This window comes from Lissotriton helveticus, chromosome 8, assembly GCF_964261635.1.
Source record: "Lissotriton helveticus chromosome 8, aLisHel1.1, whole genome shotgun sequence".
In the NCBI taxonomy this organism is placed as follows: Eukaryota; Metazoa; Chordata; class Amphibia; order Caudata; family Salamandridae; genus Lissotriton; species Lissotriton helveticus.
In genome coordinates this window covers 43,780,447-43,804,774 of record NC_136069.1, presented here as the reverse complement: position 1 = coordinate 43,804,774, position 24,328 = coordinate 43,780,447, and the positions used below count along the sequence as shown (strand labels likewise).

Below are 24,328 nucleotides of genomic sequence, written 5' to 3'. Positions count from 1 at the left end.
TTATTTATTGATCAGTCTCTTTTCTCATACATGAGAAATGGATCGATATTATTGCAATACTTATAGTTAAGTAAAGTGCATACATTAACAGCAATAGTATAAAGTAATACTGTAAAAACATTGATATGGTTTCTAAGCCATATGATGTTTAAAATGATTAAAATATATTACATACACATATACATTTGACTAAACGTGCTCAACTGGTGTTTCTAAATACGCCTACCCCGTGCACCTGACCTAAGCCTAATACGTGGGCGGGAATAGAAAGTTACAGTTTAAGTTAAGTTTGTTTTTGCCAAGTGAATAACTAAAGAATTCTCTGCGAGGGGTTATTCAGTTCTGTACCTGGAAGTTAGGATGAATGAGGAATGGTATCTCTTTCTCTGGTCTCGATATTCCAGGCTTGCCTGCGAGGGCTACCCGGAAGCGCCGGTGCTGGGTCTCTCGGCAGGAGAAAACAGCTTCTCTCAGCGTGTCAGAAAGGCGGGGCTGCTGCCAGCGGGGTCTGCTCTGCTCTGGGCTTCGGCAAGTATGGCTGCTCCGTCTCGTCACCACGCGTGTGTTTGCATAGGGCAAGATCGGTAATATTTATACCTTTAAGGTGCCGAGATTGACGTAAGGATGGACATAGATACGTCAATAAGGATGTCATACGACTTGCTCGTTAGCACATTCTTTTGCTGAAGTTCTCTGTGAAATCAAAACAATGGCCGCACGGTTTTTCCAGGATGTCATAGGTTTGATTTGTTATGAGAACTCCGTATGCCTTATCAGGGGCTGGAGGAATATCGCTTGTCTAATTAGATCTCAAGCGTTATGACCTAATCAGATAACACGTTCCTGTGCCGTAGTGTGACTGCGTCAGATAACGGTATCTGCATCATGGGGGTTTTCCTTGCCTCATGGGCTGACTGCTAGTTAACTTGTTGGTTAGTTTAACCAGAATAGGGTCAGGAATAGGGGGATCGATTCAGAACCTATAGGAATACATCACACCCACTCCACGCTAACTATGGTCATATTTACTAATCTATGCATAGTATAACATGGTACAACATACTATAGAGTATAGTGTATACCTTACCACCCCAAAATACATAAATGCATTTTGAAATTTTCAAATATACGAAAAAATTGCAGTCATATATATTGTATGCACTCAAGCTATGAATAAATGCTAAAGTAATCACGCATTTGTATACATTATTGCTTATTTGGTATATGAGAAATTACACATGAAATGGCTTCTTAAATGGCTCTTAATACAGAAAAAAAGTTCGAGACCACTTCATCACATAATAAAATATTTGTGAACATACCAGCGGGCAGCTAAAGTCTATAAAGTATCTAAAAATAGAAATCTTAGTTCTCTAGGAATAGTTTCTTACTTTAAGCAGAAGATAGTGTCCCGAAAAATTGTAAAAATTTAATTTGGGGCTGCTAAAAAATTGCTGTCCGTGAACTGGAGGGAAAATTTGTTCATGTGACTTTATTTTTAAAGTTGAAGGCCGAATTCAGGGAACGCCGTGTGCGAGTTTGCTCAAAAGTCTCTATTTCTGTTCGGGTGAGAACATCATATCATTTAGGCTTTCGAAAAAACTGTCAACAGCTTCTTGGGAAAGTTCCACTAACTCGGAAATAGGTGTAATCATGCATTCGTGCGCATGATCGTCTCCATTGACATTCTGATTCGCATTGCTGACAGAAGGTCGTACCTGATCGATGCTGCTTTCATCTTGAACTTCACTACCCCTCAGTCGTAGTGGTGAAGCTTCCACGAATGCCGTCATCAGGATTGGCAGCCTTTGAGGGCAGCACAAAGCATGAACCTTTATCGGGCTCAACAATGTTTCTGCATCCATTGGCGCATCCGATTGTAGCGTCAGACAGGTGTCTAACACGCATTCTTCTCCGCATAGCAGACACCTTAATACAGGTAAAACACATCTTTGCCACATTGGTCGAAATGATAGAAACCAAGTCATGTTCAGGTCTCTAAGCCGGGAGAGTCCCAGGATTTTTGTTATCCGGTCCCGGTATCCAATGGCTAGAATTGTTTCTTCCATTGTCGCGAGAGTTTGGTCTGTGACATGGGTTGCCATAAGGAAAAATAAGGACTAGGAATAGGATTCCTGCAATTAGTCCCAGGATCAGGGGAAGTCCGCCAAAAATCGAATGGACGAAATCTGGAAAAATACCCAGTATGGCTTTGAATGGTGTTAATGCCATCGAAAATACTGTCTTAAATACTTTTGAGATCCCAGTGGTATCAGAAATATTTAAGATTTCATTAAGGATTTCCGCGAAATGTATGGGGGAATTAGTTGATAACAATGAATGTATCTCTGCAGTCGTCCTTCCGACTTGGAGATCATATGTTTCTTTTGATGACGAGAGCCTTGTAGGCGTCTGAAGAAGCACTGTTTTCATTCTGCTTAAAGTATCTATTCGAATAGAAGTAATTTTCAAATTGGGCCATGCCCTTGCCTCCCTGTCTGGAAAGGAGCTGGGGAACAATGAGCGTCCACAGCACTTGACCTTCGCAGTCGTAGTTACTAGATAAGGAGTCCCAGGCATAAGACTACAACATCTGCGGTCTACAATTAGAATGTAACTCCCATTATAGAGTCTTTGAAAGAATGGTTCTATCTCAGTTGCAGGTGCGCCTTGCTGGTGACATGAAAGGTTGTATGAATTCCCTTCACAGGCTCCATGCAAACTAATTCCGTTACACAGAAGTGTGCCGCTTAGTGACATCGCACAATTATTGCCACTAAGAAACACTTTCTGTCCTTTATTACTGACACATGCATGTGAATAGGGCAGGTTCCATGTTGTTTTAATGTACCCCTTTCCCAATTTTTCGTACATGCCAGCCTGTATATATTTTTGGCAGTATTGAAACCTGAAGGTTGAGATTGGAATATTTATTATTCCATGTATTATCCATTCACTGACAGGTCGTTCTGACATTGTCACTGGTAATCTTTCTAGTTTTTCAATGCTCAAGATTGTATAATCAGCACCCTTTTGCGCCATACTGATTTGTCTATCAGTAAGGTTAAAGATTTGGAATAATGACGTTGTGTTGATTAAACGCCAAGGCACATAGCCTGAACGCAGATTTTGTAACGTCCAGCCAAGCTGTACAATAGAACGCAATTGTGACTGACCGTGTTGTAGCAACAGTAAGTCTTGCGATAATATATTGATTGCTGAAGACACAATGCTGTCCAAAGAAAAAATTCTGGAGGACAGAGTCATTAACCCATTGTCCACTACAGAAAGTGATTTTTCCAAATTAATACGGTCAATTTCCCGTATTCTCTCTGCTGTTTCAATTTGAGTAAACTTCCAGGCCTCATTGTATGCTGCATATACAGAGGCTGCTATGAAACGCTTTTGACGCTGTTTGCGTGGTCCCATAATGAAATCACGCAAGTCAGCACCATCAGTAAGTAAAGTTAGGTGTTGCTTAATTTCTGCCAGTGTGGAAGTTTGTAGCCATTGAAGGCATAATTTGCCCACACTGTAGCTGGTTATTATCCCTGGGTGATGTCTTTGGGGATATCTAGGGTCTGGCCTGGTCATTTTGAACCCCTGTGTTTTATTCAGGAATCTGTCTTGACAGTTATTAGTATCTGTGGGCCAGATCAACCATTGTTTCCAATCAGGATGTGTTCTGTTTTGGTTTAATATATGGTTTACGTCTATCTCTTCATCTGTATCAGAGCTATTGCTAAACATTGTTGGCTTTGGAATAGACGGTTTATTTAAATCTTTGATTTTGGCTAAGCCAAGACAGGTGGTTTGTTGAACAGTGTCATTTAAAAATATCATTTGTTCTGGGATCTTGCAGGCTCTAAACAAAGCTTCTATACCCTGTACTTGCCATTCTTTTGTACCCCAAACACTTTTCAATTCAACATTTTTGTCTCAATAATCAAAACCAAAGGTATTCATTTTTTCAAAAAATGAGTCTGAATATATCAATTTTGTGTTGGTTATCATTGTTTTCATCCCTGTCTTGTTCGACAATTTAAAATAAAATGTTTCAGCATTGCTTGTGTTAAAACCTGAAAAGTATGAATATTTGTCATAAACGGTTCTTGAGCTCCCTTTTGGAGGTGTAGCACAATGTTCCCATTGATTATAATTTAAAACATTTCTAGGTTGTGCAGATTTATGTAGAAAATGGTTACCATAGTGGTTATAGCAATACATACTATCATAATTTGTAGAACCCTGCAAATAATCATGTTTGGTAAATTTAGCAGACATTACTAAATCAGACATCATATTATTAATGCTTTCGAAGTCCCAATCATCAGCAAATGAGTTTGGTTTCACAAAGTCACTCAAGGAGATCTTAATTTGGTGTGGATATTTCAGGATCTCGACCGGACCATAAATGTCATAGTCAGTGTTGTCCCATGCTACCCCACCCGGTATAGGATTGGCTGTGAAGTTGGCTGAAGAAAGTTCTCTTTTCTCGACGTGTGAAGATGTGTGTGGTTTGAGGATCAAGTTGATATTCTGACTTGCTGTGTCCATTTTAGCATATTTTCCCTCAATGAAGCGTCCCAAAGTAAGTACCATGATGAGCCAAAGTATGAGGATAAATGCACCAAAACCCACCCAAAATTCAATCCATGGAGAAATCAGATATGTTTCTTTCAGTTGTTTCAAAAGTTCCTTAGCTTTGTCTTTAAAGGTTTTTGATGATGGCTGTGTCTTTGATTCACTGAAGCCTTCAGAGGAATCATCGAAGTTTATGAAGTAGCCGGATGCAGTTCTGTCAATTGTTCCAATTGCTTCAGGATTTCTGTTTCTTGCATTTTCACTTGGTACTTCATTATAGATTGGTGTGTCTCTGCTAAATGTTTTTATTTGGGTTTTCAGAGGTCTGAGTTCTATTGCATTGTTGCATAGTCCTTGTTGTTCTTCTGTAGGCGTTTCGAATGTGATGAGCCTCTTTGTTAGGACCTCTGTACTGGTAGCAAACCTTGGTGTTCTGCTACTTATTGGGAGTCCACTTGGCCTACTGTTTGTTATCGGCCACATGATTGTGGTTTTACCAGGTCGATGGATACAACTCGGTTCTCCTTTTTACCAGCAAGCGGCGGTAGTACAACTGATCTTGTCCCGTTGACAGACAAGACAGGAACTGCTTTTTTGTAAGAAGGCCCAAATTCCTTCTTTACCGCGATCTTCTCCCTGACTAGATCCCCGACTTTTGGAATCCAGACAGGTCTTGCTGGGACAGGTGGTGGTTCTTCAGTGGTTGTTGGCTGTTGTTTCAACTTTATGTTGCTCAGGTCTTTTCTTGTTTTGTTCAAGTCCTGTAAAATAGCCAAACGGTCTTTGATATCAAAGCTTTTTTCTTTTACCACTGAAGTCTGACTGTCAAGGTCAGAGATAATCATCCTAGTTCCGAATAATAATTCGTACGGACTGAATCCCTTCAGAGAATTTCTTGGCAAGTTATTTAGACTACGTTGGACACTTATTAGATGTTTGACCCACCCAGCTTCCGAACCTAATATCTTTTCCGTTATAGATTGCTTTCTGCCTTGGTTTTTTCTTTACACCATCCCGTACCCTCAGGAAGGAAGTGAGAAGATTCCCGCTGGGCTATGCTCATTTGGCCATGTTTCCCCTCAGGCTGGAGGGCTAGAGTGAAAACAATGGTCAAACGTAGCATGCTCTTAGCGTATATGCCATTTAGACTCGCAAATCTTTGTATAACAGTCCAGACGTCAGCCGAGTGCTGGTGATCTACATTATAAGTGGAAACTAGCCTGTATATGTTAATCGCAAGCCCTGCTTCTTACTGGTGATATTATCTGCAGTGAGACTCCACGGTATTATACCGTTTCTCTCACCACTGCGATTTCTGTTGCAGTTTGGGCAGTTTTTTACAAACATGGTGTGATGCAGGCTCATGCCTGGCCACCAGTACCTTGATTGTAATTCTTCCAGAGAATCTTTTAGTTTGAGGTGTCTGAGACCCTCGCCCATATGTGCGTCTGCGATTAACAAGTTTCTCCTGTCCATGTTTGGAATCACTCTATCCCCCACTCCAGGGATTCGAGCAAAAGGGACGGAGTTTGCATCGATTATGTATGTGTAATGGAGTGGATAGTTGATCGGTAACGCTGAGCAGTCGCCTTTTGATGACGTTTTCACCGCCAGCACTGTTTCACCGTCAATGTATTTTAATGTACGCTTTTTTCGAACTACGGGAGCCGATTTAGTGGCTGCCGCTGTGGCTGTCTCAGCCAATGAATTCCCTGCAACGTGAACGCCATCACGCTGATGACTCAGTGAGTGTGTCACGTGAGTCTTTGGTAGTTCTTTTTGTAAAAGAGCTATTTGTTCCCAGAGCAGTTTCTGCTTTATTGGTGAATCTGTGTCATCTTTGTAACCTTTCTGAATCCATGTCTGCAAATCGCTGTTATATGATTTGACGCAGTAATATGAATCGGACACTATAAGTGTCGGGAATTCGCGATCCGCATTATCTAGCGCCATTTTCAAAGCTAATATCTCAGTTTGTTGTTCTGAATTAGTTTCTACTGAGTGTGTCTTTGTTAATAGAGGTTTTAGTTTACCTCCGCGCCACACCTCTTTTGTAATCTCACATGTGGGGTTGTATGCTTGTTCTCCCCAAACGGAGGTTTGAGCATGTCCGTTTGTGTAGATTACACAAGCGTAGTGTCGTAAGGGCAGAATGTCGATTGGCAGAGGGAATGTTTTTTCATATTCTAGATTTTTTAATTCTTCTAGTTCTGGATCAAAGTAGTAGTATACTTTGTCCGTTGTAATTGAATTCACCCATTGTATCCATTCCGGATTCAATGTTGTTGTTGGTAAATTACACGGTGTTGTTAGTGCCTCAAAGGCTGATTCTGCTGTTCTGACTGTGATATGTCTACCGTCAGCTAGGTCTTTTTCTTTAGCTATTGCGGTCTGAACTGCATGAACAATTTTGTCTTCAATGCTGAATTTCTGTTCAGCTTCTGTGTACAAGTGTGATTTGAATGCAATTGGTACCTTTTCTCCCTCATTAGAGGTCAGGTATGTGAATCCGCCTCTTCCTGGGATGACTCGAATCACAAGATTGCGTGTGTTATCACGTGTTTCTAATTTTGTTTTAATTAGCATGTCTGTTTGTAAAGATCTCAAAATTTCTGTGTGTGTTTGAGTCCAATTGGATTTTTTAAAATCTGGTTTTATCAGATCATAAAGGGGTTTGACCCTTTCTGCGTAATTTGCAATGTATGTTCTTCCGAAATTTAGGAAGACAAGAATCGACTGTAGGTTTTTTAGTGATCTAGGTGCTTGGATTACGGCACATTTCTCTAGGAAATTGTCAGCCAGGCTTTTGCCTTCACTTGATAACTCATATCCTAAGAACAGGACTGTCAGATGGGCAATTCTGGATTTTTTAAAGTTGAATTTGTAACCCTCTGCAGCGAACCCAAGTATTATGGTGTTCACTCTCTTCAAGTGAGTATCCAAGTCATCATCTGTTAAGTAAATGTCGTCGACATAAGATAATGCTTCATCATCATATAGTTGTAGTAATTCTGTTACTCTTGCTGAGAATACCCCCGGGCTGTTCTTGTACCCCTGGGCTAACCGACAGAATTGCTTTTGAGTGCCGTTTATTGAGAATGCAGTTAAATATCTGCTCTCTGGTGCTATGTTTTGACAAAAGAATCCATTAGAGATGTCTAAGGTTGTTTTGTATTTTTTGCGCACTATGTTATTCATTAGTGCAGCACTATGTGAGTTTTGCACTGCAAATGTTTTGCAACATGTGTTAAGGTGTCGGTAATCCAAAACTAGACGATATGAATTGTCTGGTTTGGAGACCGGAAACAAAGGGTTGTTCATTTGTGAGGTGCAAGTTTCAATCACCCCCTGGTATTCTAGCTGATCTAGTATTTCATTTACCTGTTTTTTAGCTTCTTGCTTAATTGGGTACTGCCTTTGTGCAGTAGGTTGTGATTTTAACTGGATTTTGTGAGGAGGTGAGTCCTCATCCCATCCTACATGATTTTTATATAAAGCAGGAGCTAGAGCTACCGCCCACTTTCGAGCAAGTGTATATTTTTTATGAATTGGGATATGATTTGAGAAGGCAGGCATAATTATTTCTTCGCCATGAGGGCACTCCCTAACAAACTCTGGTGGCCAGTCTTTTTCAGCTAGAAGGATGTCATAGCCCTTGGACAGGTTATCCCAAAATAGTCCCCTTATTTTCCTAGTCTTATCTCCCTCTATACGTAATGTTATCTCGTATATTTTGTGAGGTCTGCTAACCCTGGTGTCCGCAGTTTCCACTTGAAGATATTCATTCGTGTCCACTGTCTCCAGATGATTCATAAGGACTTTGCGAGCTATGCTCACTTCTGCTGCGCTGTCTAGCATTGTCTGAGCCCATTCCCCGTTTTTCAGTTGTGTCCTCAGTATTCTCGGCATTGTTAACTACCTTGATACTGGCTACCTTCTTTTTTGGAAATTGTAATTTCTTTTTTAGCTGAGCAGGTTCCTTGTCTTTGGACTTGGCGTGCTCTTCTCTTTGTTCTGATCGTCCTCTTCTTTCCGATTTCTGCGAGGAAGTCTGAAAAGATTGAGAGGGACGTGTATCAATGTCTTGATATCTATCAGGCTTTTTTATATTATCCCTATTTCTAAGGTTATATCTTTTCCCAGAAGGGTCACTCTGGGGTGACCTTTGTCTCTGGTTTGGAGATTTCTCTCTTCGCCTAGGAGACCTTCCTCTGGACTGGAATTTCTTTTCTTTAGGATTGGATTGTTTGTTTCCATCCCAGTTCTTTTTTTGGTGAATTATTATTAAAAAATATTTTTTCAGGACTTTCAGTCACTTGTGGTTTTACTGGTATTCCACCTAAACTATCTCTACCTAGTTCCTCATAGGATTTTTCTATGATTCTGGCAATTTCAGCTGGTTGGTCTGCTATATCTGTCTCTTTTAACCTTTGGCGGATCGCCACGTTTGCTGCTTCTCCCTTTATGTTGGCTAATAATATAGCCGAGACCTGCTTGAAGTCTTTTAGTAATTTCATACCAAGAGTTAAAGCTGGTTCTGGACCGTATTCGTCTTGAATTTGTTTTAGCACATCTGGTATTACCGAAATGGATGGAACACCGTGCGTTTTTGTGTAGATAGAAGCAAAGACTGTACCCCAAGTGTCACAGTCCTCAATGTGAAAAACACAGGATTCTGACTATATGTCTTCCCATTGGAAGACATATAGTCAGAATCCTGTGTTTTTCTAGCGGGGTGGTGTCAGGAAACACCGCCTCTATTTGGGTAATTTTTTGTGCCAACCAGAATGGTATTTGTTCCCGTTTAGTCAGTACTTTACCTAGGCAGGACTGGATGTTCTGTGGTGTAATTTTGTTTGTGTTCCCCTGGTGAGGGGTCAGCTGTGGAATTTTAATCGCTGGCTGAATTGTTGAAGTCCGCATCACATACTGTACTAATTGTCTATGAATTTTTATTAATTGTTTTAGCTGTGTTAACAGCTCTGCTATAGACATCCCATTGATGTCTGGATGTGGTGTGTATCCGGCTAGGACCGGCCACGTTGCTCCTGGTCTACCTAAAGGACCGAGCCTGGTGATGTGATTGTTATGTTTTAGGGCGCCATCAAATAAGAGCAGGTGCTCTTGAAATTTGAGTGGTACTTCCACCTCCTCGAAAGGAGTGTACATTTCAGGAGGTTCCTCTATTTTGTAACAGTGGAAGTACTTTGTTACAGCATTTGCTGCTGGAAAATGTATCCATGAATAGTATACCTCTGTCTGCCGATATTCGTGTGCCTCAATTACGAATATGACTGTGCCACCTCTAGGTGTCAGTCCATTTTCTATAAGTTTTATGGTTATAGATTTCCTTTTGATGACCGGGATGAGTATTATATCCTCGTCTGCTGCCTGCATGGTAGCATCAGCTGCTGCGAGTTCAGTTGCTAATCTAACTGCCTCTCTTTCGTCATCACTTTCTGACATTTTACTGTTAGGAAGGTTATTCTTTTTGTTTGCAGATCAGGTTTCTTATGGAAACAAAGATTAGATGCACAATATTTTGGAACAGTGTATCCTTCAACGTTGACTATACCAAGAACCATACATAGGAGTTCCCTCCTGCGAGGTCTGGCGGATATAACCTTTCACCCACTCCAGACGTCTTTGGAGTATTGTGGGAAAAGGGGTCTGAGTGAGAAAGCACGACTGAGTTACTCTAAATGTCTTACGTTAGTTTTATCGCCCTTTCCAAACGCGTTGGGCGCCATGTAGTGTAGTTCCTATCATCCCAATAGGCTCTGCGCATTGGAATAATACCTACAGCAGTAAAGGCCTAGGCCAGACGTTAACTAGGTCTACTACTGTCGATACTAGACTTAAAGTTTTGGGTTTGCCAGCTTAGCTCAGAGTTCACTAGAAACTTTCTCGAATGTTCAAGGAGGACTTAACTTCCCTGATTAGACAAGAAGGGATTTAGTTTCTGACAACCATAGAACATGACAACTTTGCTCTCCCCTAATCAAGAGTAAATCTCGAGAGTCGTGTGAACAAAAGGCAATTTATTTTACTCATTCAGTACGTGCATTCTTAGTCTCATCAGATTGTAGAGAAAAGGAAGAGACGGGCGTGTTCAGTAAAAAGGTGTTATTTATTGATCAGTCTCTTTTCTCATACATGAGAAATGGATCGATATTATTGCAATACTTATAGTTAAGTAAAGTGCATACATTAACAGCAATAGTATAAAGTAATACTGTAAAAACATTGATATGGTTTCTAAGCCATATGATGTTTAAAATGATTAAAATATATTACATACACATATACATTTGACTAAACGTGCTCAACTGGTGTTTCTAAATACGCCTACCCCGTGTACCTGACCTAAGTCTAATGCGTGGGCGGGAATAGAAAGTTACAGTTTAAGTTAAGTTTGTTTTTGCCAAGTGAATAACTAAAGAATTCTCTGCGAGGGGTTATTCAGTTCTGTACCTGGAAGTTAGGATGAATGAGGAATGGTATCTCTTTCTCTGGTCTCGATATTCCAGGCTTGCCTGCGAGGGCTACCCGGAAGCGCCGGTGCTGGGTCTCTCGGCAGGAGAAAACAGCTTCTCTCAGCGCGTCAGAAAGGCGGGGCTGCTGCCAGCGGGGTCTGCTCTGCTCTGGGCTTCGGCAAGTATGACTGCTCCGTCTCGTCACCACGCGTGTGTTTGCATAGGGCAAGATCGGTAATATTTATACCTTTAAGGTGCCGAGATTGACGTAAGGATGGACATAGATACGTCAATAAGGATGTCATACGACTTGCTCGTTAGCACATTCTTTTGCTGAAGTTCTCTGTGAAATCAAAACAAAGGCCGCACGGTTTTTCCAGGTTGTCATAGGTTTGATTTGTTATGAGAACTCCGTATGCCTTATCAGGGGCTGGAGGAATATCGCTTGTCTAATTAGATCTCAAGCGTTATGACCTAATCAGATAACACGTTCCTGTGCCGTAGTGTGACTGCGTCAGATAACGGTATCTGCATCATGGGGGTTTTCCTTGCCTCATGGGCTGACTGCTAGTTAACTTGTTGGTTAGTTTAACCAGAATAGGGTCAGGAATAGGGGGATCGATTCAGAACCTATAGGAATACATCACATGTTGAGTACCTTGACTGTAACTGTGTGGCCGGCAGTGATCTCTAAGTTTGGCAACTGGTAGTTCGACTGCCAAACACTAGATCAGGCCCTTAGGTTTTGTGTTACTTAAAGCTCTGATCAATGGATTAGAAGGTATCTTTGTTTTTGGCATATCCACGCTCCGCAATTTAGATTACATATCATTGTTTGAGTTTTATGTTGTGCTTTTGGGACATTCGATCTGTCACAAAAATATACATGGAAACATTTATCAAGGAGTTGTTGTGTTCGTACTCTCTAATCTGAACTCTTCGTTCCTCTTCAGCCTTCCAATTGCAAATCCCAGAAAAAGTGTGTGTGTCTTTTCAGTCACTGTCACTGTTGCCAAACTGTGGAATTTTCTTCCTTTACATCTCTGATTGATGCTTGATAACCTTGTTTGTACAAACCTTCTAAAAACTTGGCAATTTCTTCAATAAAACCTTAATCTCTGGCTGCAGCGTTCTCTTCTTTAGCACTAGAAAACTGTAGTTGGTATTGCTGTACTCCTAAATAACTGGAATAAATACATGTCTTAGAAGCTTTCTTATTCATCTCAATAAATTCTGTGGATATCGCCATTTCACGATAATGTTATTATATCCATGTCAATTCATGCCGTAATTATTGGATTACACATACAGGTTTTTGTTTTAATCCATTTTGTCAGCAGTCATCATTACCAATTGTACCTATGTTTCTTATTATGTGTTTCGTAATTGGATTACATATATCTCGGTGTCTATTATAAGTGTTATGAACATTGTTAGTGGATGACTAGCAATGTGCTTTGGATCTCATTACCAATTTGCAAATCTTTTGGTTCATAAATGAATAAAATACTGTGTTCACCAGATTGTTAATACTAGTTCTATGCTAATGCCTCGTGACTATAACTTACAGAAGCATTCCTGGAAAACAAATAGATTTTTTTAATGTTGATATTTTTTTATTTTTTGGCTCATAAAATGCTAATGCTTATATATATTTTTTTGTTCCGTAGGTGAAAGAAATCCAGAAAAAAAGCAATAGAGAAATATCGTGGACACTAGGAACTGCAATTTAACTTTTGAGACACTAGCCCCCTGAAAAATACGAAACAGTTTTTGGAGACTTTATTCCACTAAAGAATCTCTATGTACTTGCTAGCCATGTGTGCTTCTTGCGCAAACAACCAAAATTGGTAGGAGACCCCAATGGAGGCCTCATGAATTTGACATAGTACGTCACATCAAAGGAGTAAGGAGTATCTCATGAGTATGACTACAAATTAACATTCCAAGGAACTCTAATCCATCAAGGGACCCACAAAGGCGAAAGGCCACACAAATGTACAGCATGTAATAAATATTTCCAGGAAAACAACTTTGCAGTTCTAATACTATTGCTAAGAATACAGAAGGTAGAGAGGTTATTTTTCATCTATATGTATAAGTAAACTGCAACTAACTTGAAAGTACTAACCTGGACATACACAGAAGCTACACAGATTAGCCCAGTGTCTCTAGCATTTTATTACAAGGAATTCCTTATTTAAACATAATGTGTGCATTATGGAGGAGGCGCACAATTGCTCTACATGTGACAGCGATTTCTATATAAATACCCATTAGGAAAACATCAAGGAGATCTCAGCATACTAAGACAAAATAAATCTACAATGTTTACCAAGCCGTCTGTTAGAAAAAGCCATTTGATGGCTGGCCAACAAAATCCTACTGAAGAAAAAACATTTCACTGTCTCAAATGTAAAGGTTTTTCACAAATGGCTCTCTCGTTGGACAAAAGTCAGGAAACACTGAACCAAGACCATATAAATGCAGTGTGTGTGACCAGACGTTCATTACAAAGGCACAGCTGAAAATAGATCAACAAACTCATAATGGTGAGAAACCATGTGAATGTTCTGAATGTGATAAGGCTTTCAATCAAAAGGGTGAACTTGTACTACATCACAGAAATAACACTTTGGAGAATCCATATACATTTTCTGAATGTGACAAGACTTTCAAGGAAAAGAGTGATTTATCATCACATGAGAGAATTCAAGCTGGGGAAAAACCATATAGATGTTCAGAATGTAATAAGACTTTCAGTCAAAAAGCATATCTGAGAAAACATCTGAACATCCACACAGGGGAGAAACCATATAAATGTCCTGAATGTGACAAGGCTTTCACGCTGAAGAGTAGTCTTTCAGTTCATCTCAAAATCCACACAGGGGAGAAACCATATAAATGTTCTGAATGTGACAAGGCTTTCAGTAGAAAAGGAAGTTTAAGGCTGCATCACATGTCTCACAGCTGTGAGACTCCGTACAAATGTTCTGTGTGTGACAAGGGTTTCAAAACCAAACCTCAACTAATGCAACATCAGAAGGTTCACACTGCAGAAAAACCATATAAATGCACTGAATGTGACAAGACTTTCAAGCAAAAGGTTGAATTATCATCACACGAGAAAATTCACACTGGGGAAAAACTATATAGATGTTCAGAATGTAATAAGGATTTTCGTCAAAGAACACATCTGGTAATGCATCAGAGAAAACACACTGGCGAGAAACCACATAAATGTTCCGAGTGTGTCAAGTGTTTCATCCCGAACGCCAAGCTAATAATACATCAAAGAATTCACACCGACGAGAAACCATATAAATGTTCTGAATGCCAGAAACATTTTAGCAGAAAAGATAACCTATCCACACACCAGAGAATTCACACTGGTGAGAAACCGTATAAATGTTCTCGATGTGAGAAGGCTTTCATTAGAAAGAAACACCTGATGATACATCAGTGGATTCACACTGGTGAGAAACCATATAAATGTTCTGTATGTTCTAAAGCTTTCACTCAAAAAGGTAATTTGTTGACACATCTGAGAAGCCATGCATCTTTACTACATGTGTAGGACCAATGCCAATTGATATAATTTACAATGGTGAAACCATTATTTATTTACTTAATGTGACAACTGTTTCAAGGAAAAGGATCATCTATCACCCCACCTGAGAAGAGATTAAGGAAGGAAATCAAATTGATGTACTGAAGGTCTGATAAGAGTTGGGTCATTATTTATTGCCCCTGATAAATACTGATACCATGTGGTACATATATGATGTATTTATCAGGTGCCATAAGTAAGACCTATTACAAGTTTATGGGGAATTACATGCATGTTTTTGTCTTTAACGTACCTAAATCCACATGATACTGTAAACACCATTGGCATGTTTGACCTGCCAAAATGTAACAAAGGTTGAGCTATTTAACACATCCAGATGTGTTCAATACCTACAAAATCGTAATTCCAACCAGCTCATACGCAGGCCCTAAGTGCAAAAGTCTTTAACTACATAGGTTCATCATATGCCAGTCACATAGTCTGAAATTGTGTAACTACTTTGAATGCGGCAAAATATTAACTATTGAGATATCACTAATAATACACGAGAGAACTCACACTAGTGTGAAACCGCATGCATGTGTTAAACGTGGTAAGAAATTCAAGTAAAAAAAGTCCTCTCTCGTTGCATCAGAAAGTCCAGAACAGGGAAATGAGGAAATCCAGTACATATTTTGCATTTTAATAAGAATTCAGTTGAAAAATTATGAATGACAAAGGCTTGGGCATTAAGTAATCTTGCATGACAACAGTAAACGATCCTTCACCCACATAGGTAATGACAACAGCAGTTACTCAACTTTTCAGAATACTGTACAGCGTGGGGAGATGAGAGTAAGTGCTGATTTAATAATTTCATGTGGCAATACAATGTACATTTCAAAACTGTTATAGAACACATCCAGTACATGAAGAGAAATCAGGAATACGTGCAGTATAACCGAATAACCATTTAAGCAACAGATCAAGCAGAAGGAAACTAGACAATTGGGCGGAATTTAACATAAAGTAAAAAGTACAAGGTACTACAGAAACATCATACTGATTGAAGTAGAGGCATAAACAGTTGTGTGGTTATGAAATGTCAAAATGATACCCAGAAGTGATAGATTATGAAATTACTATTTTTTCTAAACTGTTTCACCACCACATTCTATAGTCGAGTTAAGTATATAATAAATGCATCTCTGTACCTTAAGAGTGCTTGAAACTGAGCTTTTCACTTCAAGGTGCTACATATATATTTGTGAACATGAATCCATTTTGGAGACATTATTGGAGTAACAAACCTTTAATTGGATCTGAAAATCAGTCAGTGCACTCATTGAAGTGACTCCCTTCTTTTAAGTCCTTTGTGTGCTAGACCACCTCTGGATCTGAGGCACAAAACAAGGAAAGATATCTGGGACAAAGAAATCTGAAACAAGGGAACAGATTTGTTCCTTGAAATTAATTTTAAATTAGTAATTCCCTCCAGTCACCCTTCCTGAGTGTGCTTGTTGTTATTGCATCACTGCATCATTTTGACAATTGTTTCTCTCAAGATCTGCCATTTACACAATTACAATAAGACCAATAATTCTCGTCTGAATATTTGTGAGTTGTTGCCTTTAGATATGGTCAGTGTGATAAAATTGAACAGCCCATCGCAAGGAGCATGGCGAAATGGCAGTAATGTTTTTTTTTAAACTTTACCAGTTTCATAATGAAAAACAATATATTGTTCCAGCTCCAGTTCCATGACAGTTAATAGAATACAGTATATAGAAGTGAAGGAACATTGCGTATTGCTGCTGAATATACATATGCATTGCATATGCATTGCAGTTGCCCCTGACAAGAGCACAGACACCAATAGTGCTGCAAAAGAATAAAATGTGATTATACACAAGTTGGAGATATTTGTATTAAGAACACATTGAGACACTTCATAGAGAATAAACATTCATAGAAGATTAAAGTATGAACACATTTGGGCACTCCTGCTTTCTGACCGACATTTAGCAAATTTTCCACAGTGGCTATATCAAAAATGAATCTTTCCACAAAATATGGCTAATCTGCCCATGTCATTATTCAACAGAACTGAGAATAATTTGTTTTTAAACCATTTTAGATTTATTAATTCTTGATTTTTCTCCAGTGTGCCTAGTGACAGAATCGGCTATGAAGGGAGGATTTTCTCACAGCTTTTTCTGATAAGTTACATAAATGTTACATCGTTGCTCATTTAAAGTTCCTCACCAAAGTTGTTTTACTGGCAGCCATATTGAACTTTTGTGAGCAGAATGTCAAATCCTACATAGTAGCACAAAGTGGATTCTGAGCAGTATCCATATATGCACATGCCAATTACCTGGTGAGATGTCCCCGGCCTAGAAGAGGTGTGCATTTGTGTCTCTTCGTTTTATGCATAGCCAAGATCTTTTTCTAATGTGCAATGGCTGTTGATTGAAGGAAGGCAAATAATTTATTACACAAACTCCTCTTTAGTCGACTTAATGCTGACAGGATATCAATCTTGAAATATGTTTCTATGTCTCTTTGCAGCTTATAGATTTCCTTTAGCCGTTCCTCTGCTAAGGCCTTAACCAAGTCATTGCTTCAGGATAACTGGCTGTACATTATCAAACCAGGCATTTAAAAGTCTTTGCTGTTTTCTAATCTTTGGTAACCTAAATTAAATTGTTTGCAAAGTGTCCTTCTGCATCTTGGTTCCCAGATCATAATTATAGATTTTGAGAAACAGAAATTTCTTGGGACATCTGCACACAAACAGCAAAATGCTTGTGTTGCTTATTCTTAGGGACATCAGGAAATGTTGTAAGTAGTTTGCTATGCCTAAAAATTGAACTGAAGAGAGTCAAGATGCAACCTTGGTCGAGTACTTTTGTCTGTGGCAAATGTTGTGCACTGTGTGCCAATTAGCCCTATCCTGAAGGTGCTTTAGAATCTGTTTATAATCAGGCTGTTATTTCTAAGCTTGGATGTGGATGTGGAAGACCAGACTAACACTCTATGAAAAGTCCCAAAAAACACTATATAGGGTTATTTATCTCGAGGTGGAAAGCTCCTAGTCAGATTGTTGGATGATCTAACCTATTGTCAATAGACCACCTCTGAAGCTGCCTTGACTTAGGTTTAACAAGTTTTTTCTTCTGGCAATTCATTTATATGATCTAAAATATTTGTGTTTTATTTTTCATCTATATCAATGAAACTGATTGGTGTGTGTGAGCTTGGTTCTGAGATCTCACCTTTACTCTTTAGAGGTATGACCATGCTTGTTTTTCAGAACTCTGGTAAGCATACGATACTTTATCAGGTGTAAACTAGCCTGCCAGGATGATTGAATGTGCGTCCTCAGGTCTTTGGTGTTCAGTGTCTGCACTATGGCCGTGGCTATCATTTTAGAAAATAGTTTCAAAATATTCTACTCCTTTTTAAACTGGTACAGTTGAGTTTATTATTTTGCATGTACCCTGTACGTTGACACCAATAACCAGAATGACTTTGCATTAATGACAACTGCTTCCTCGATATAGAGATACCATTTCTGCTTTTCACGTTGAGTTTTATTTGTTTGATTTTAATACATTGATCCATTGTCGAGCTGACCGTTGGTGTGAATGATGAGTTATCTGGAACACCGCTCAGGGCTGATGCTAGCTTGTTTTCAAGGAAGAACTGTTCCAGGCTAGTATTCTTCTGGGAAAGTCTTGGGAGATGATTGGAGTGCCCTGCTGGGATGGGAATGCCCCTTGGAGGGTGTACAGATGTGTTTCCTTGCTCTATGTCTTCAAATGAGAGTATATGGGATCCAGGTTTTGATTTTGGTTGTTGTTTCAATCTAATCTAGTGTGTGCAGAGGACTAGGCCTGCCCCTTGATATAAAAAAAAAGCTCCTGGACCTGTTCCTCCAAGCATGCCACCATATATGAATTCATTTATTATAATTCAATTACTTCCCACCCTATTCCCCTATAAACCCACAACCCGCTACAGAACAAAAAAACTCTAAATTTAATTAACCTAAAATTAATCACTGCTAAAAATGTAACATATATTTTTTAAAGCAATAATTATACAAAAAAAATCACATACTTTTAAAATATGTACTAAAATATATAACACAAATTTAAAAATCGATATTTTAAACAACTATATTTTTGCAAACGATATTACTAACTGCGATATTTAAAAAATTTTTTTATCTTAAAGCCGATATTCTTGACCACAATATTCTTGCTGTCAATATTTCTGTATCACGATATTTCTAGCTCGATATTTGTGTATGTCGATTATTTGAATCTCGATATTCTGTCTGTGCGACGTGTATTGCTAGTCAGAGGTTGTGACTCAGCCTCTTTACCTGTGTCACTGGGGTAGAGGCCTAGTGGTGCCAGAATAATGGAGGTGTGTGGGATCCTGGGGTCCATTATGGATGCTGCTGGCCTAGCCTTGTGCACCCTAGTGGAGGTGAGCTTTCTTCCTCAGGCATTGAAAGTATATTGCTGCCACTCCTGAATCTGAGGGGAGGGGACCTAGACACTGGAGTAGCAAGAGACAAGGTGATTTTGTAAATTCTGCTTCATTGGGAGGAGCTGCTGATTAGTCTTTTTGCAGCACTGTCATTTGGTAGATGGTGGAGGTGAAGAATGGGAATGCAGATTCTTGTTCAAGGTGAAAGGGGCCCCTTAGATTAGGCCTCCTTTTTACTTTCCCCGGATCACTTTTCAGTGTGGCCTGCTAGCTTTGTTGTCAGGTCACCGCATTAAAAGATTCAACCACATGTCACCATCACAGGATCAGTTAAATCAGTGGAAACAGTACTCACAATAATAAGCATTCATTATAATGGTAAATGTTACCTGATCAATGACCATATTGTCAATAAAGCATTTTCGATTGAAAACAACATATGTGTCAGAGTTATTCTTCACAATCTCTAGGCCTCAAAATGCAGCCGTTGGACCAACGTGAAGGGGTCTCTGCACTTCCCAGCTTGAGTATGCAGCTCTGACTCAAAGCGCCTCCGAGCCAAATGAAACCCCTCCATGGAGCAAATCTTTAACTCCCTTGGAGACTTATGGCAGGTTTTTGTAAACATCTCCTGGGGGTTGCTGTGTTCCTTGCAGTCCCTAGACACCTCAGGCACACATTGGTTGTGCATCTGTGTTTCCAGGGGTGCTACAAGAAAAGAAAAATGTGCACAATAGCCCCTGCCGGTGGCTTTATAGGGTGCCCCAAACGCCAATCCATAAATATTATATTAGCAGCTTTTTTTCCCCATGCAGCCCCTTGGCACATTTCCATCTTTCTTTTTGTATTTTTTGCTGGGTGTCCTGGCCCCACCTGGGATAGCTACAACTATCCTGGGTTCGTTGGAGGCTGTGAGAGGGTGCCCCAAGAGGCCGCTGCCTCGCCGGCCCTTTGCGCACAATACCTCTCTCCTGGCGCCATATGAGAGCTTGTAAAACGTCATTCTGCCCCCACCGGCTGGACCGTTTTCTGCTCACCGCCACGGAAGGATGCTTGCAACATCCCCTGTCGACGAACAGCATAAGCAAAGAAGTGTGACGCTGGCATACCCGATCCCCTCAAACATGGGAACGAGGGGCGGCATCGCAGCTGGTCTTCAGATGTCTTCTCCATGCGTGACACGAGGGATGTGGTCCCCAAGATGCTGTGCAGGGTCCTAGGGTATGGGACCAAATGTTAATAATTTATTATATGAATTTGCGTCAGCCCCTTGCCCTGGCGCACCACAGTGGTAATTTCTTGAATGGCTATGCAGCTCCACGGACTTCATTCTTAACTTAGTCCCTGAAGGACTGAGCTGTATCTGTCCCTTTGGACCAATATTTTGTTGGTGAGCATTTTGTTTTGCTCCTGGTGGCAAGTTCTAGCCATCAAGAGCATCCGTCTGACGTGTCCTTGGCTCAAAAGGTGACTTTTGTGGGGAGCTGAGATTTCTGGCTCCCTGCATCTGTCATCTCTTTTGCGTGGTTCCTGGTACTCTTTACCCAGTTTGGTCATCTTGTTCAACCCTTCTACAACCAGCCAGCAGGACACCCTCCTGCCTGCATTCCCCAGCCATCAGAGCCTCATACTGTCTTGCAGGGCATCTGTGTGGGGTACTGGAGTTTAGGCTTTTTCCCAACTGGTCCCCTAGGGTATTAAGGGGTCAGTGTTACTGTCTCTGGAGAGACCCATCCTGGTCCTTATGGTCAGCTGGAGTCAAGTCCTTAGTCAGTCTTTTCAGGGCATTAGATGTTTTCTCTTTCCAGCTGGTCATCCATTATGCTGTTGTCGGCACCCAGGTCCAGGGTCTTCACAATTGGCTCTACCTTGTGCAGGAGTGTCTTAGTGGTGGTGGACATTTTTAGGAGCCAATCAACCCTGGCCAAACCTATGAAGCCACATCATTCCTCCGGCCCTGTCCCTACCCTCCTGCACAGCATTCTGAGAAAACCTAAAATGGGGACTTTATGATGTCTCTGATAACAAGTCCTGTGAGGGCCTCAGCTCTGCCCATAGTTGACATCCTTGCCGGACTCCTTCCCGCCAAAACTTCAAAGGTTAGCCCCTCCTGTGATGGCAGCAGTCTAGCCCTCCTCCCCTGTTTGAATGGGCCTCTACTAGCCCAGGTGCAGTGTGTCGAGTTAATTATCAGCTTCAGATTTCCTCTCCACTCCTTCCTTTCCCAGTAGCTCATGATTGCTCTTTTAGTGTGTAGAGGCCCTTGTTCCTTCTGCTTTTATTGACTTTCCAGTACAGGGGGCAGGGATAAAGAAACTGACCATGAACTGGTACTGAGCCATATGATAAACCCAGAAGTCCTATAAAATGTGGTTGTGTGTTTTTGTGAACTGAAACTTCAAACTCTGTGTGCATGTTTTAACACAGTTTGCTACCTCGTGGACTTTGTAGGCCTACGTGGAGTGAAACTGTACTTCAGGGCAGATTTTGCATAAATGTGTAATACAGTGAAAGCACTACAGATTTTTCAGTAACAATCACAGTCATACACTAGGAATACCTGTTCAAATTAAAATACCTACTCCAGGTCAGTACCAATCCTTCCAGAGTCCCACATGTGATCAGACGATCGTCTCTTATACTAGCTGCACAGAAGCAGCGTATCTTAAAATGCAGACACTGGTAGTATGCACAATAAGTCCAATTACCATGATTTTGACATGAGTGAGAATTAGGTACTGAGACTCACTCGCAGTAAAACAAAATGGGTAGTCGAAAGCAAAAAATCCAGGTGAACTAAATAGGCGGAACTCATACCGTTCCCCAACTTTTTTATTTTTAAAATGCGTCCCTCGACGGCAGGGATGGTCCGGACTTAAAAATATGATGTGATCATCCTGCCCTGTGGGCGCACATTGAAGAAGGCCTCTGCAGTGCCCACGACCTCCTCCCCCTTCCCCTCTGTATCTGTGGAAAGGGGCCTGCGCAGCAACTCTGTAGGAGCAATCAATCAGCAGCGAAAACGGCTTCCTTTAATGGCCCGGCTGCTACAGTGTGATTTAGTCCTCATTTAGTGACGAGGCCACCTGCCTGCCCCCATTGTGACCAAAACAATGGTCACATCAGGATGCTTTGGCGGCCCCACCCTTGACCTCATCTGCGCTTTATTTTCAGGCTCACCCAGACTGACTCCACAAGGAAATGAAGAGCACTCCACTGTGGGATGCGTGGCAGTCTGGGCCCAAACATGCTTAAAAAAAATAATTGTATAAAACATTTAGGGGCTAGATGTAGGTAAATCTTATTTACCGATTCATAAATACCGAATTTCACCGATTCAGTATTCATGAATCGGTAAATAAGATGGAGGTAAAAATTCGGTAATTTTTACCAAATCGGTAGGATTAGTTATTTACCGATTCGGTAATTACCGAATCGGTATTTGCCATTGATTCCTATGGGCCTTGAAGCCCATAGGAATCCATAGCAAATACCGATTCGATAATTACCAAATCGGTAAAAATACCGAATTGCCAAGGGGGACAGGGTGTCACTTTGACACCCTGTTACACCCCTGTTTCTGGCTCCCTAAGGGCATGTATGTGTGTCACATGGCACAGGTGTACATGCACAGATGTGCATGTACACAGGAATTCGTTATTTACCACCCAATGGTATTAGGTGGTAAATAACAAATTCTAAATTCCCTGTAGCACTGTTTAAAGTGCTACCTACATAAGAAATTACCGATTCGGTAATTTTACTGATTCGGTAATTTTACCGAATCTGTAAAATTACCGATTCAGTAAATTTACTGAATCTGTATGTTTTTGCTACCCCTACATACCAATGTCCAAATACCGGTCGGAAACAGCTGAAAATCGGTATTTTCGGCCGTTTCCGACCGGTATTTGGACACCTACATCTGGCCTTTAATGTCTTATCAGCTGTTTTCCTTATTTTATTTGATAAAATGTGTAATGCTGCTCTGTCTGTGTTCAGGGATGTGGACTTTTTAAAAATACTGTTTACTTGTTTAAGGATATGACATAAAAGCAGCCCGAGGTGTCCAGTTCTGTGACACCCGAGCACCCAAGCCCCTTGTGGACCCCATCAAGGGTCAAACAGTGAAAACAAATAGGCTCAGGCACCAAAGCAGGACTGGCGTAATGGGCATCGGGCAGAGGCTGGAGGGTTGGGACACTGGTTTTGTTACCGGGGGCTGCAAAACCGGCCCCCGGTAACAAAACTAGCAGGACTTTACAGCACACTAGCTCTCAAAACTCCTGAGGCGGAAAGCCGGGAGCACTGATTGCCGCATTTTAAAATTTAAAAATGTACCTGTTGTTGTTTTTAACATTGTCACTTGCGCTTTTCATTAGCCTCACTACCCCCCCTTCTTCCTTGCAGTCTGTTCCTTCCGCACAGCCGATTAGGCGCTGCAACGGGGAACGGCAAGCTCAGACGCATCTTGAGGGTAGACAGGGGTTGCCGGTGCAGTTGCTCGGCCACTCCCCCCTCCTGCGAGTACTTCAGGCGTGTTGGCTGCGTCACGCGCTATACTGACACTAGCTCTCAAAACTCCTGAGGCGGAAAGCCTGGAGCACCAATTGCCGCATCTTAAATTTTAAATATTTACCTGCTGTTGTTTTTAAGATTGTCACTTGCGCTTTCCATTAGTCTCAGTACCCCCGCTTCTTCCTCGCAGTCTGTTCCTTCCGCACAGCCGATTAGGCGCTGCAGCGGGGAACGGCGAGCTCAGACGCCATCTTGAGGGTAGACCGGGGTTGCCGGTGCAGTTGCTCAGCCACTCCCACCTCCTGCCAGCATATTATAATCCCCCCTTCCCGGCCGCGCACCGAAGGCGCGCCAAAGGAAAGCACGTCTGCGCCTGTCCGCAGCCGAATGGGACTCGGGGCCACAGACCCTGCTCTTTTTCCGACCTACTCCCCTGCTCAACTCTACGCACATCAGGGTGACTGGCCCCTCAGCTCTTTCACGCTAGAACGCATTCATGGCCTTGGTATCCCCGCCCCCAGCCTTCCTCCTCTTGTTGTCTCCCTTCCCGAATCTCAGCTGGCCGTCCCTCTCGAACTGTCCCCCCTTCCCTTCCCTGTCCACCGGCTGTGGCCATGGCCTACCTCCTCAACACCCGTTCGGCGGTCATGCATCATTTGGAACTTTTTAATCTTCTTGATACTGTCAAACCCGACCT

The 24,328-nt window shown here is 41.2% G+C and overlaps 2 protein-coding genes across 2 annotated transcripts in view; one reads left to right on the top strand and one right to left on the bottom strand.

The window, feature by feature from the left end:
- Positions 1-24,328, bottom strand: part of LOC144772318 (uncharacterized) — a 429,171-nt gene that overhangs the window by 187,808 nt on the left and 217,035 nt on the right. The gene's annotated exons all lie outside the window — the stretch shown is intronic.
- The window catches only part of LOC144772319 (uncharacterized), a 197,283-nt gene that overhangs the window by 57,957 nt on the left and 114,998 nt on the right, over positions 1-24,328 (top strand). The window contains 2 exon segments of the mRNA XM_078656556.1: positions 12,731-13,484; positions 13,487-14,594. Of these exon segments, the coding sequence (XP_078512682.1) occupies positions 13,388-13,484; positions 13,487-14,594 (1,205 nt within the window). The 5' untranslated portion in view covers positions 12,731-13,387.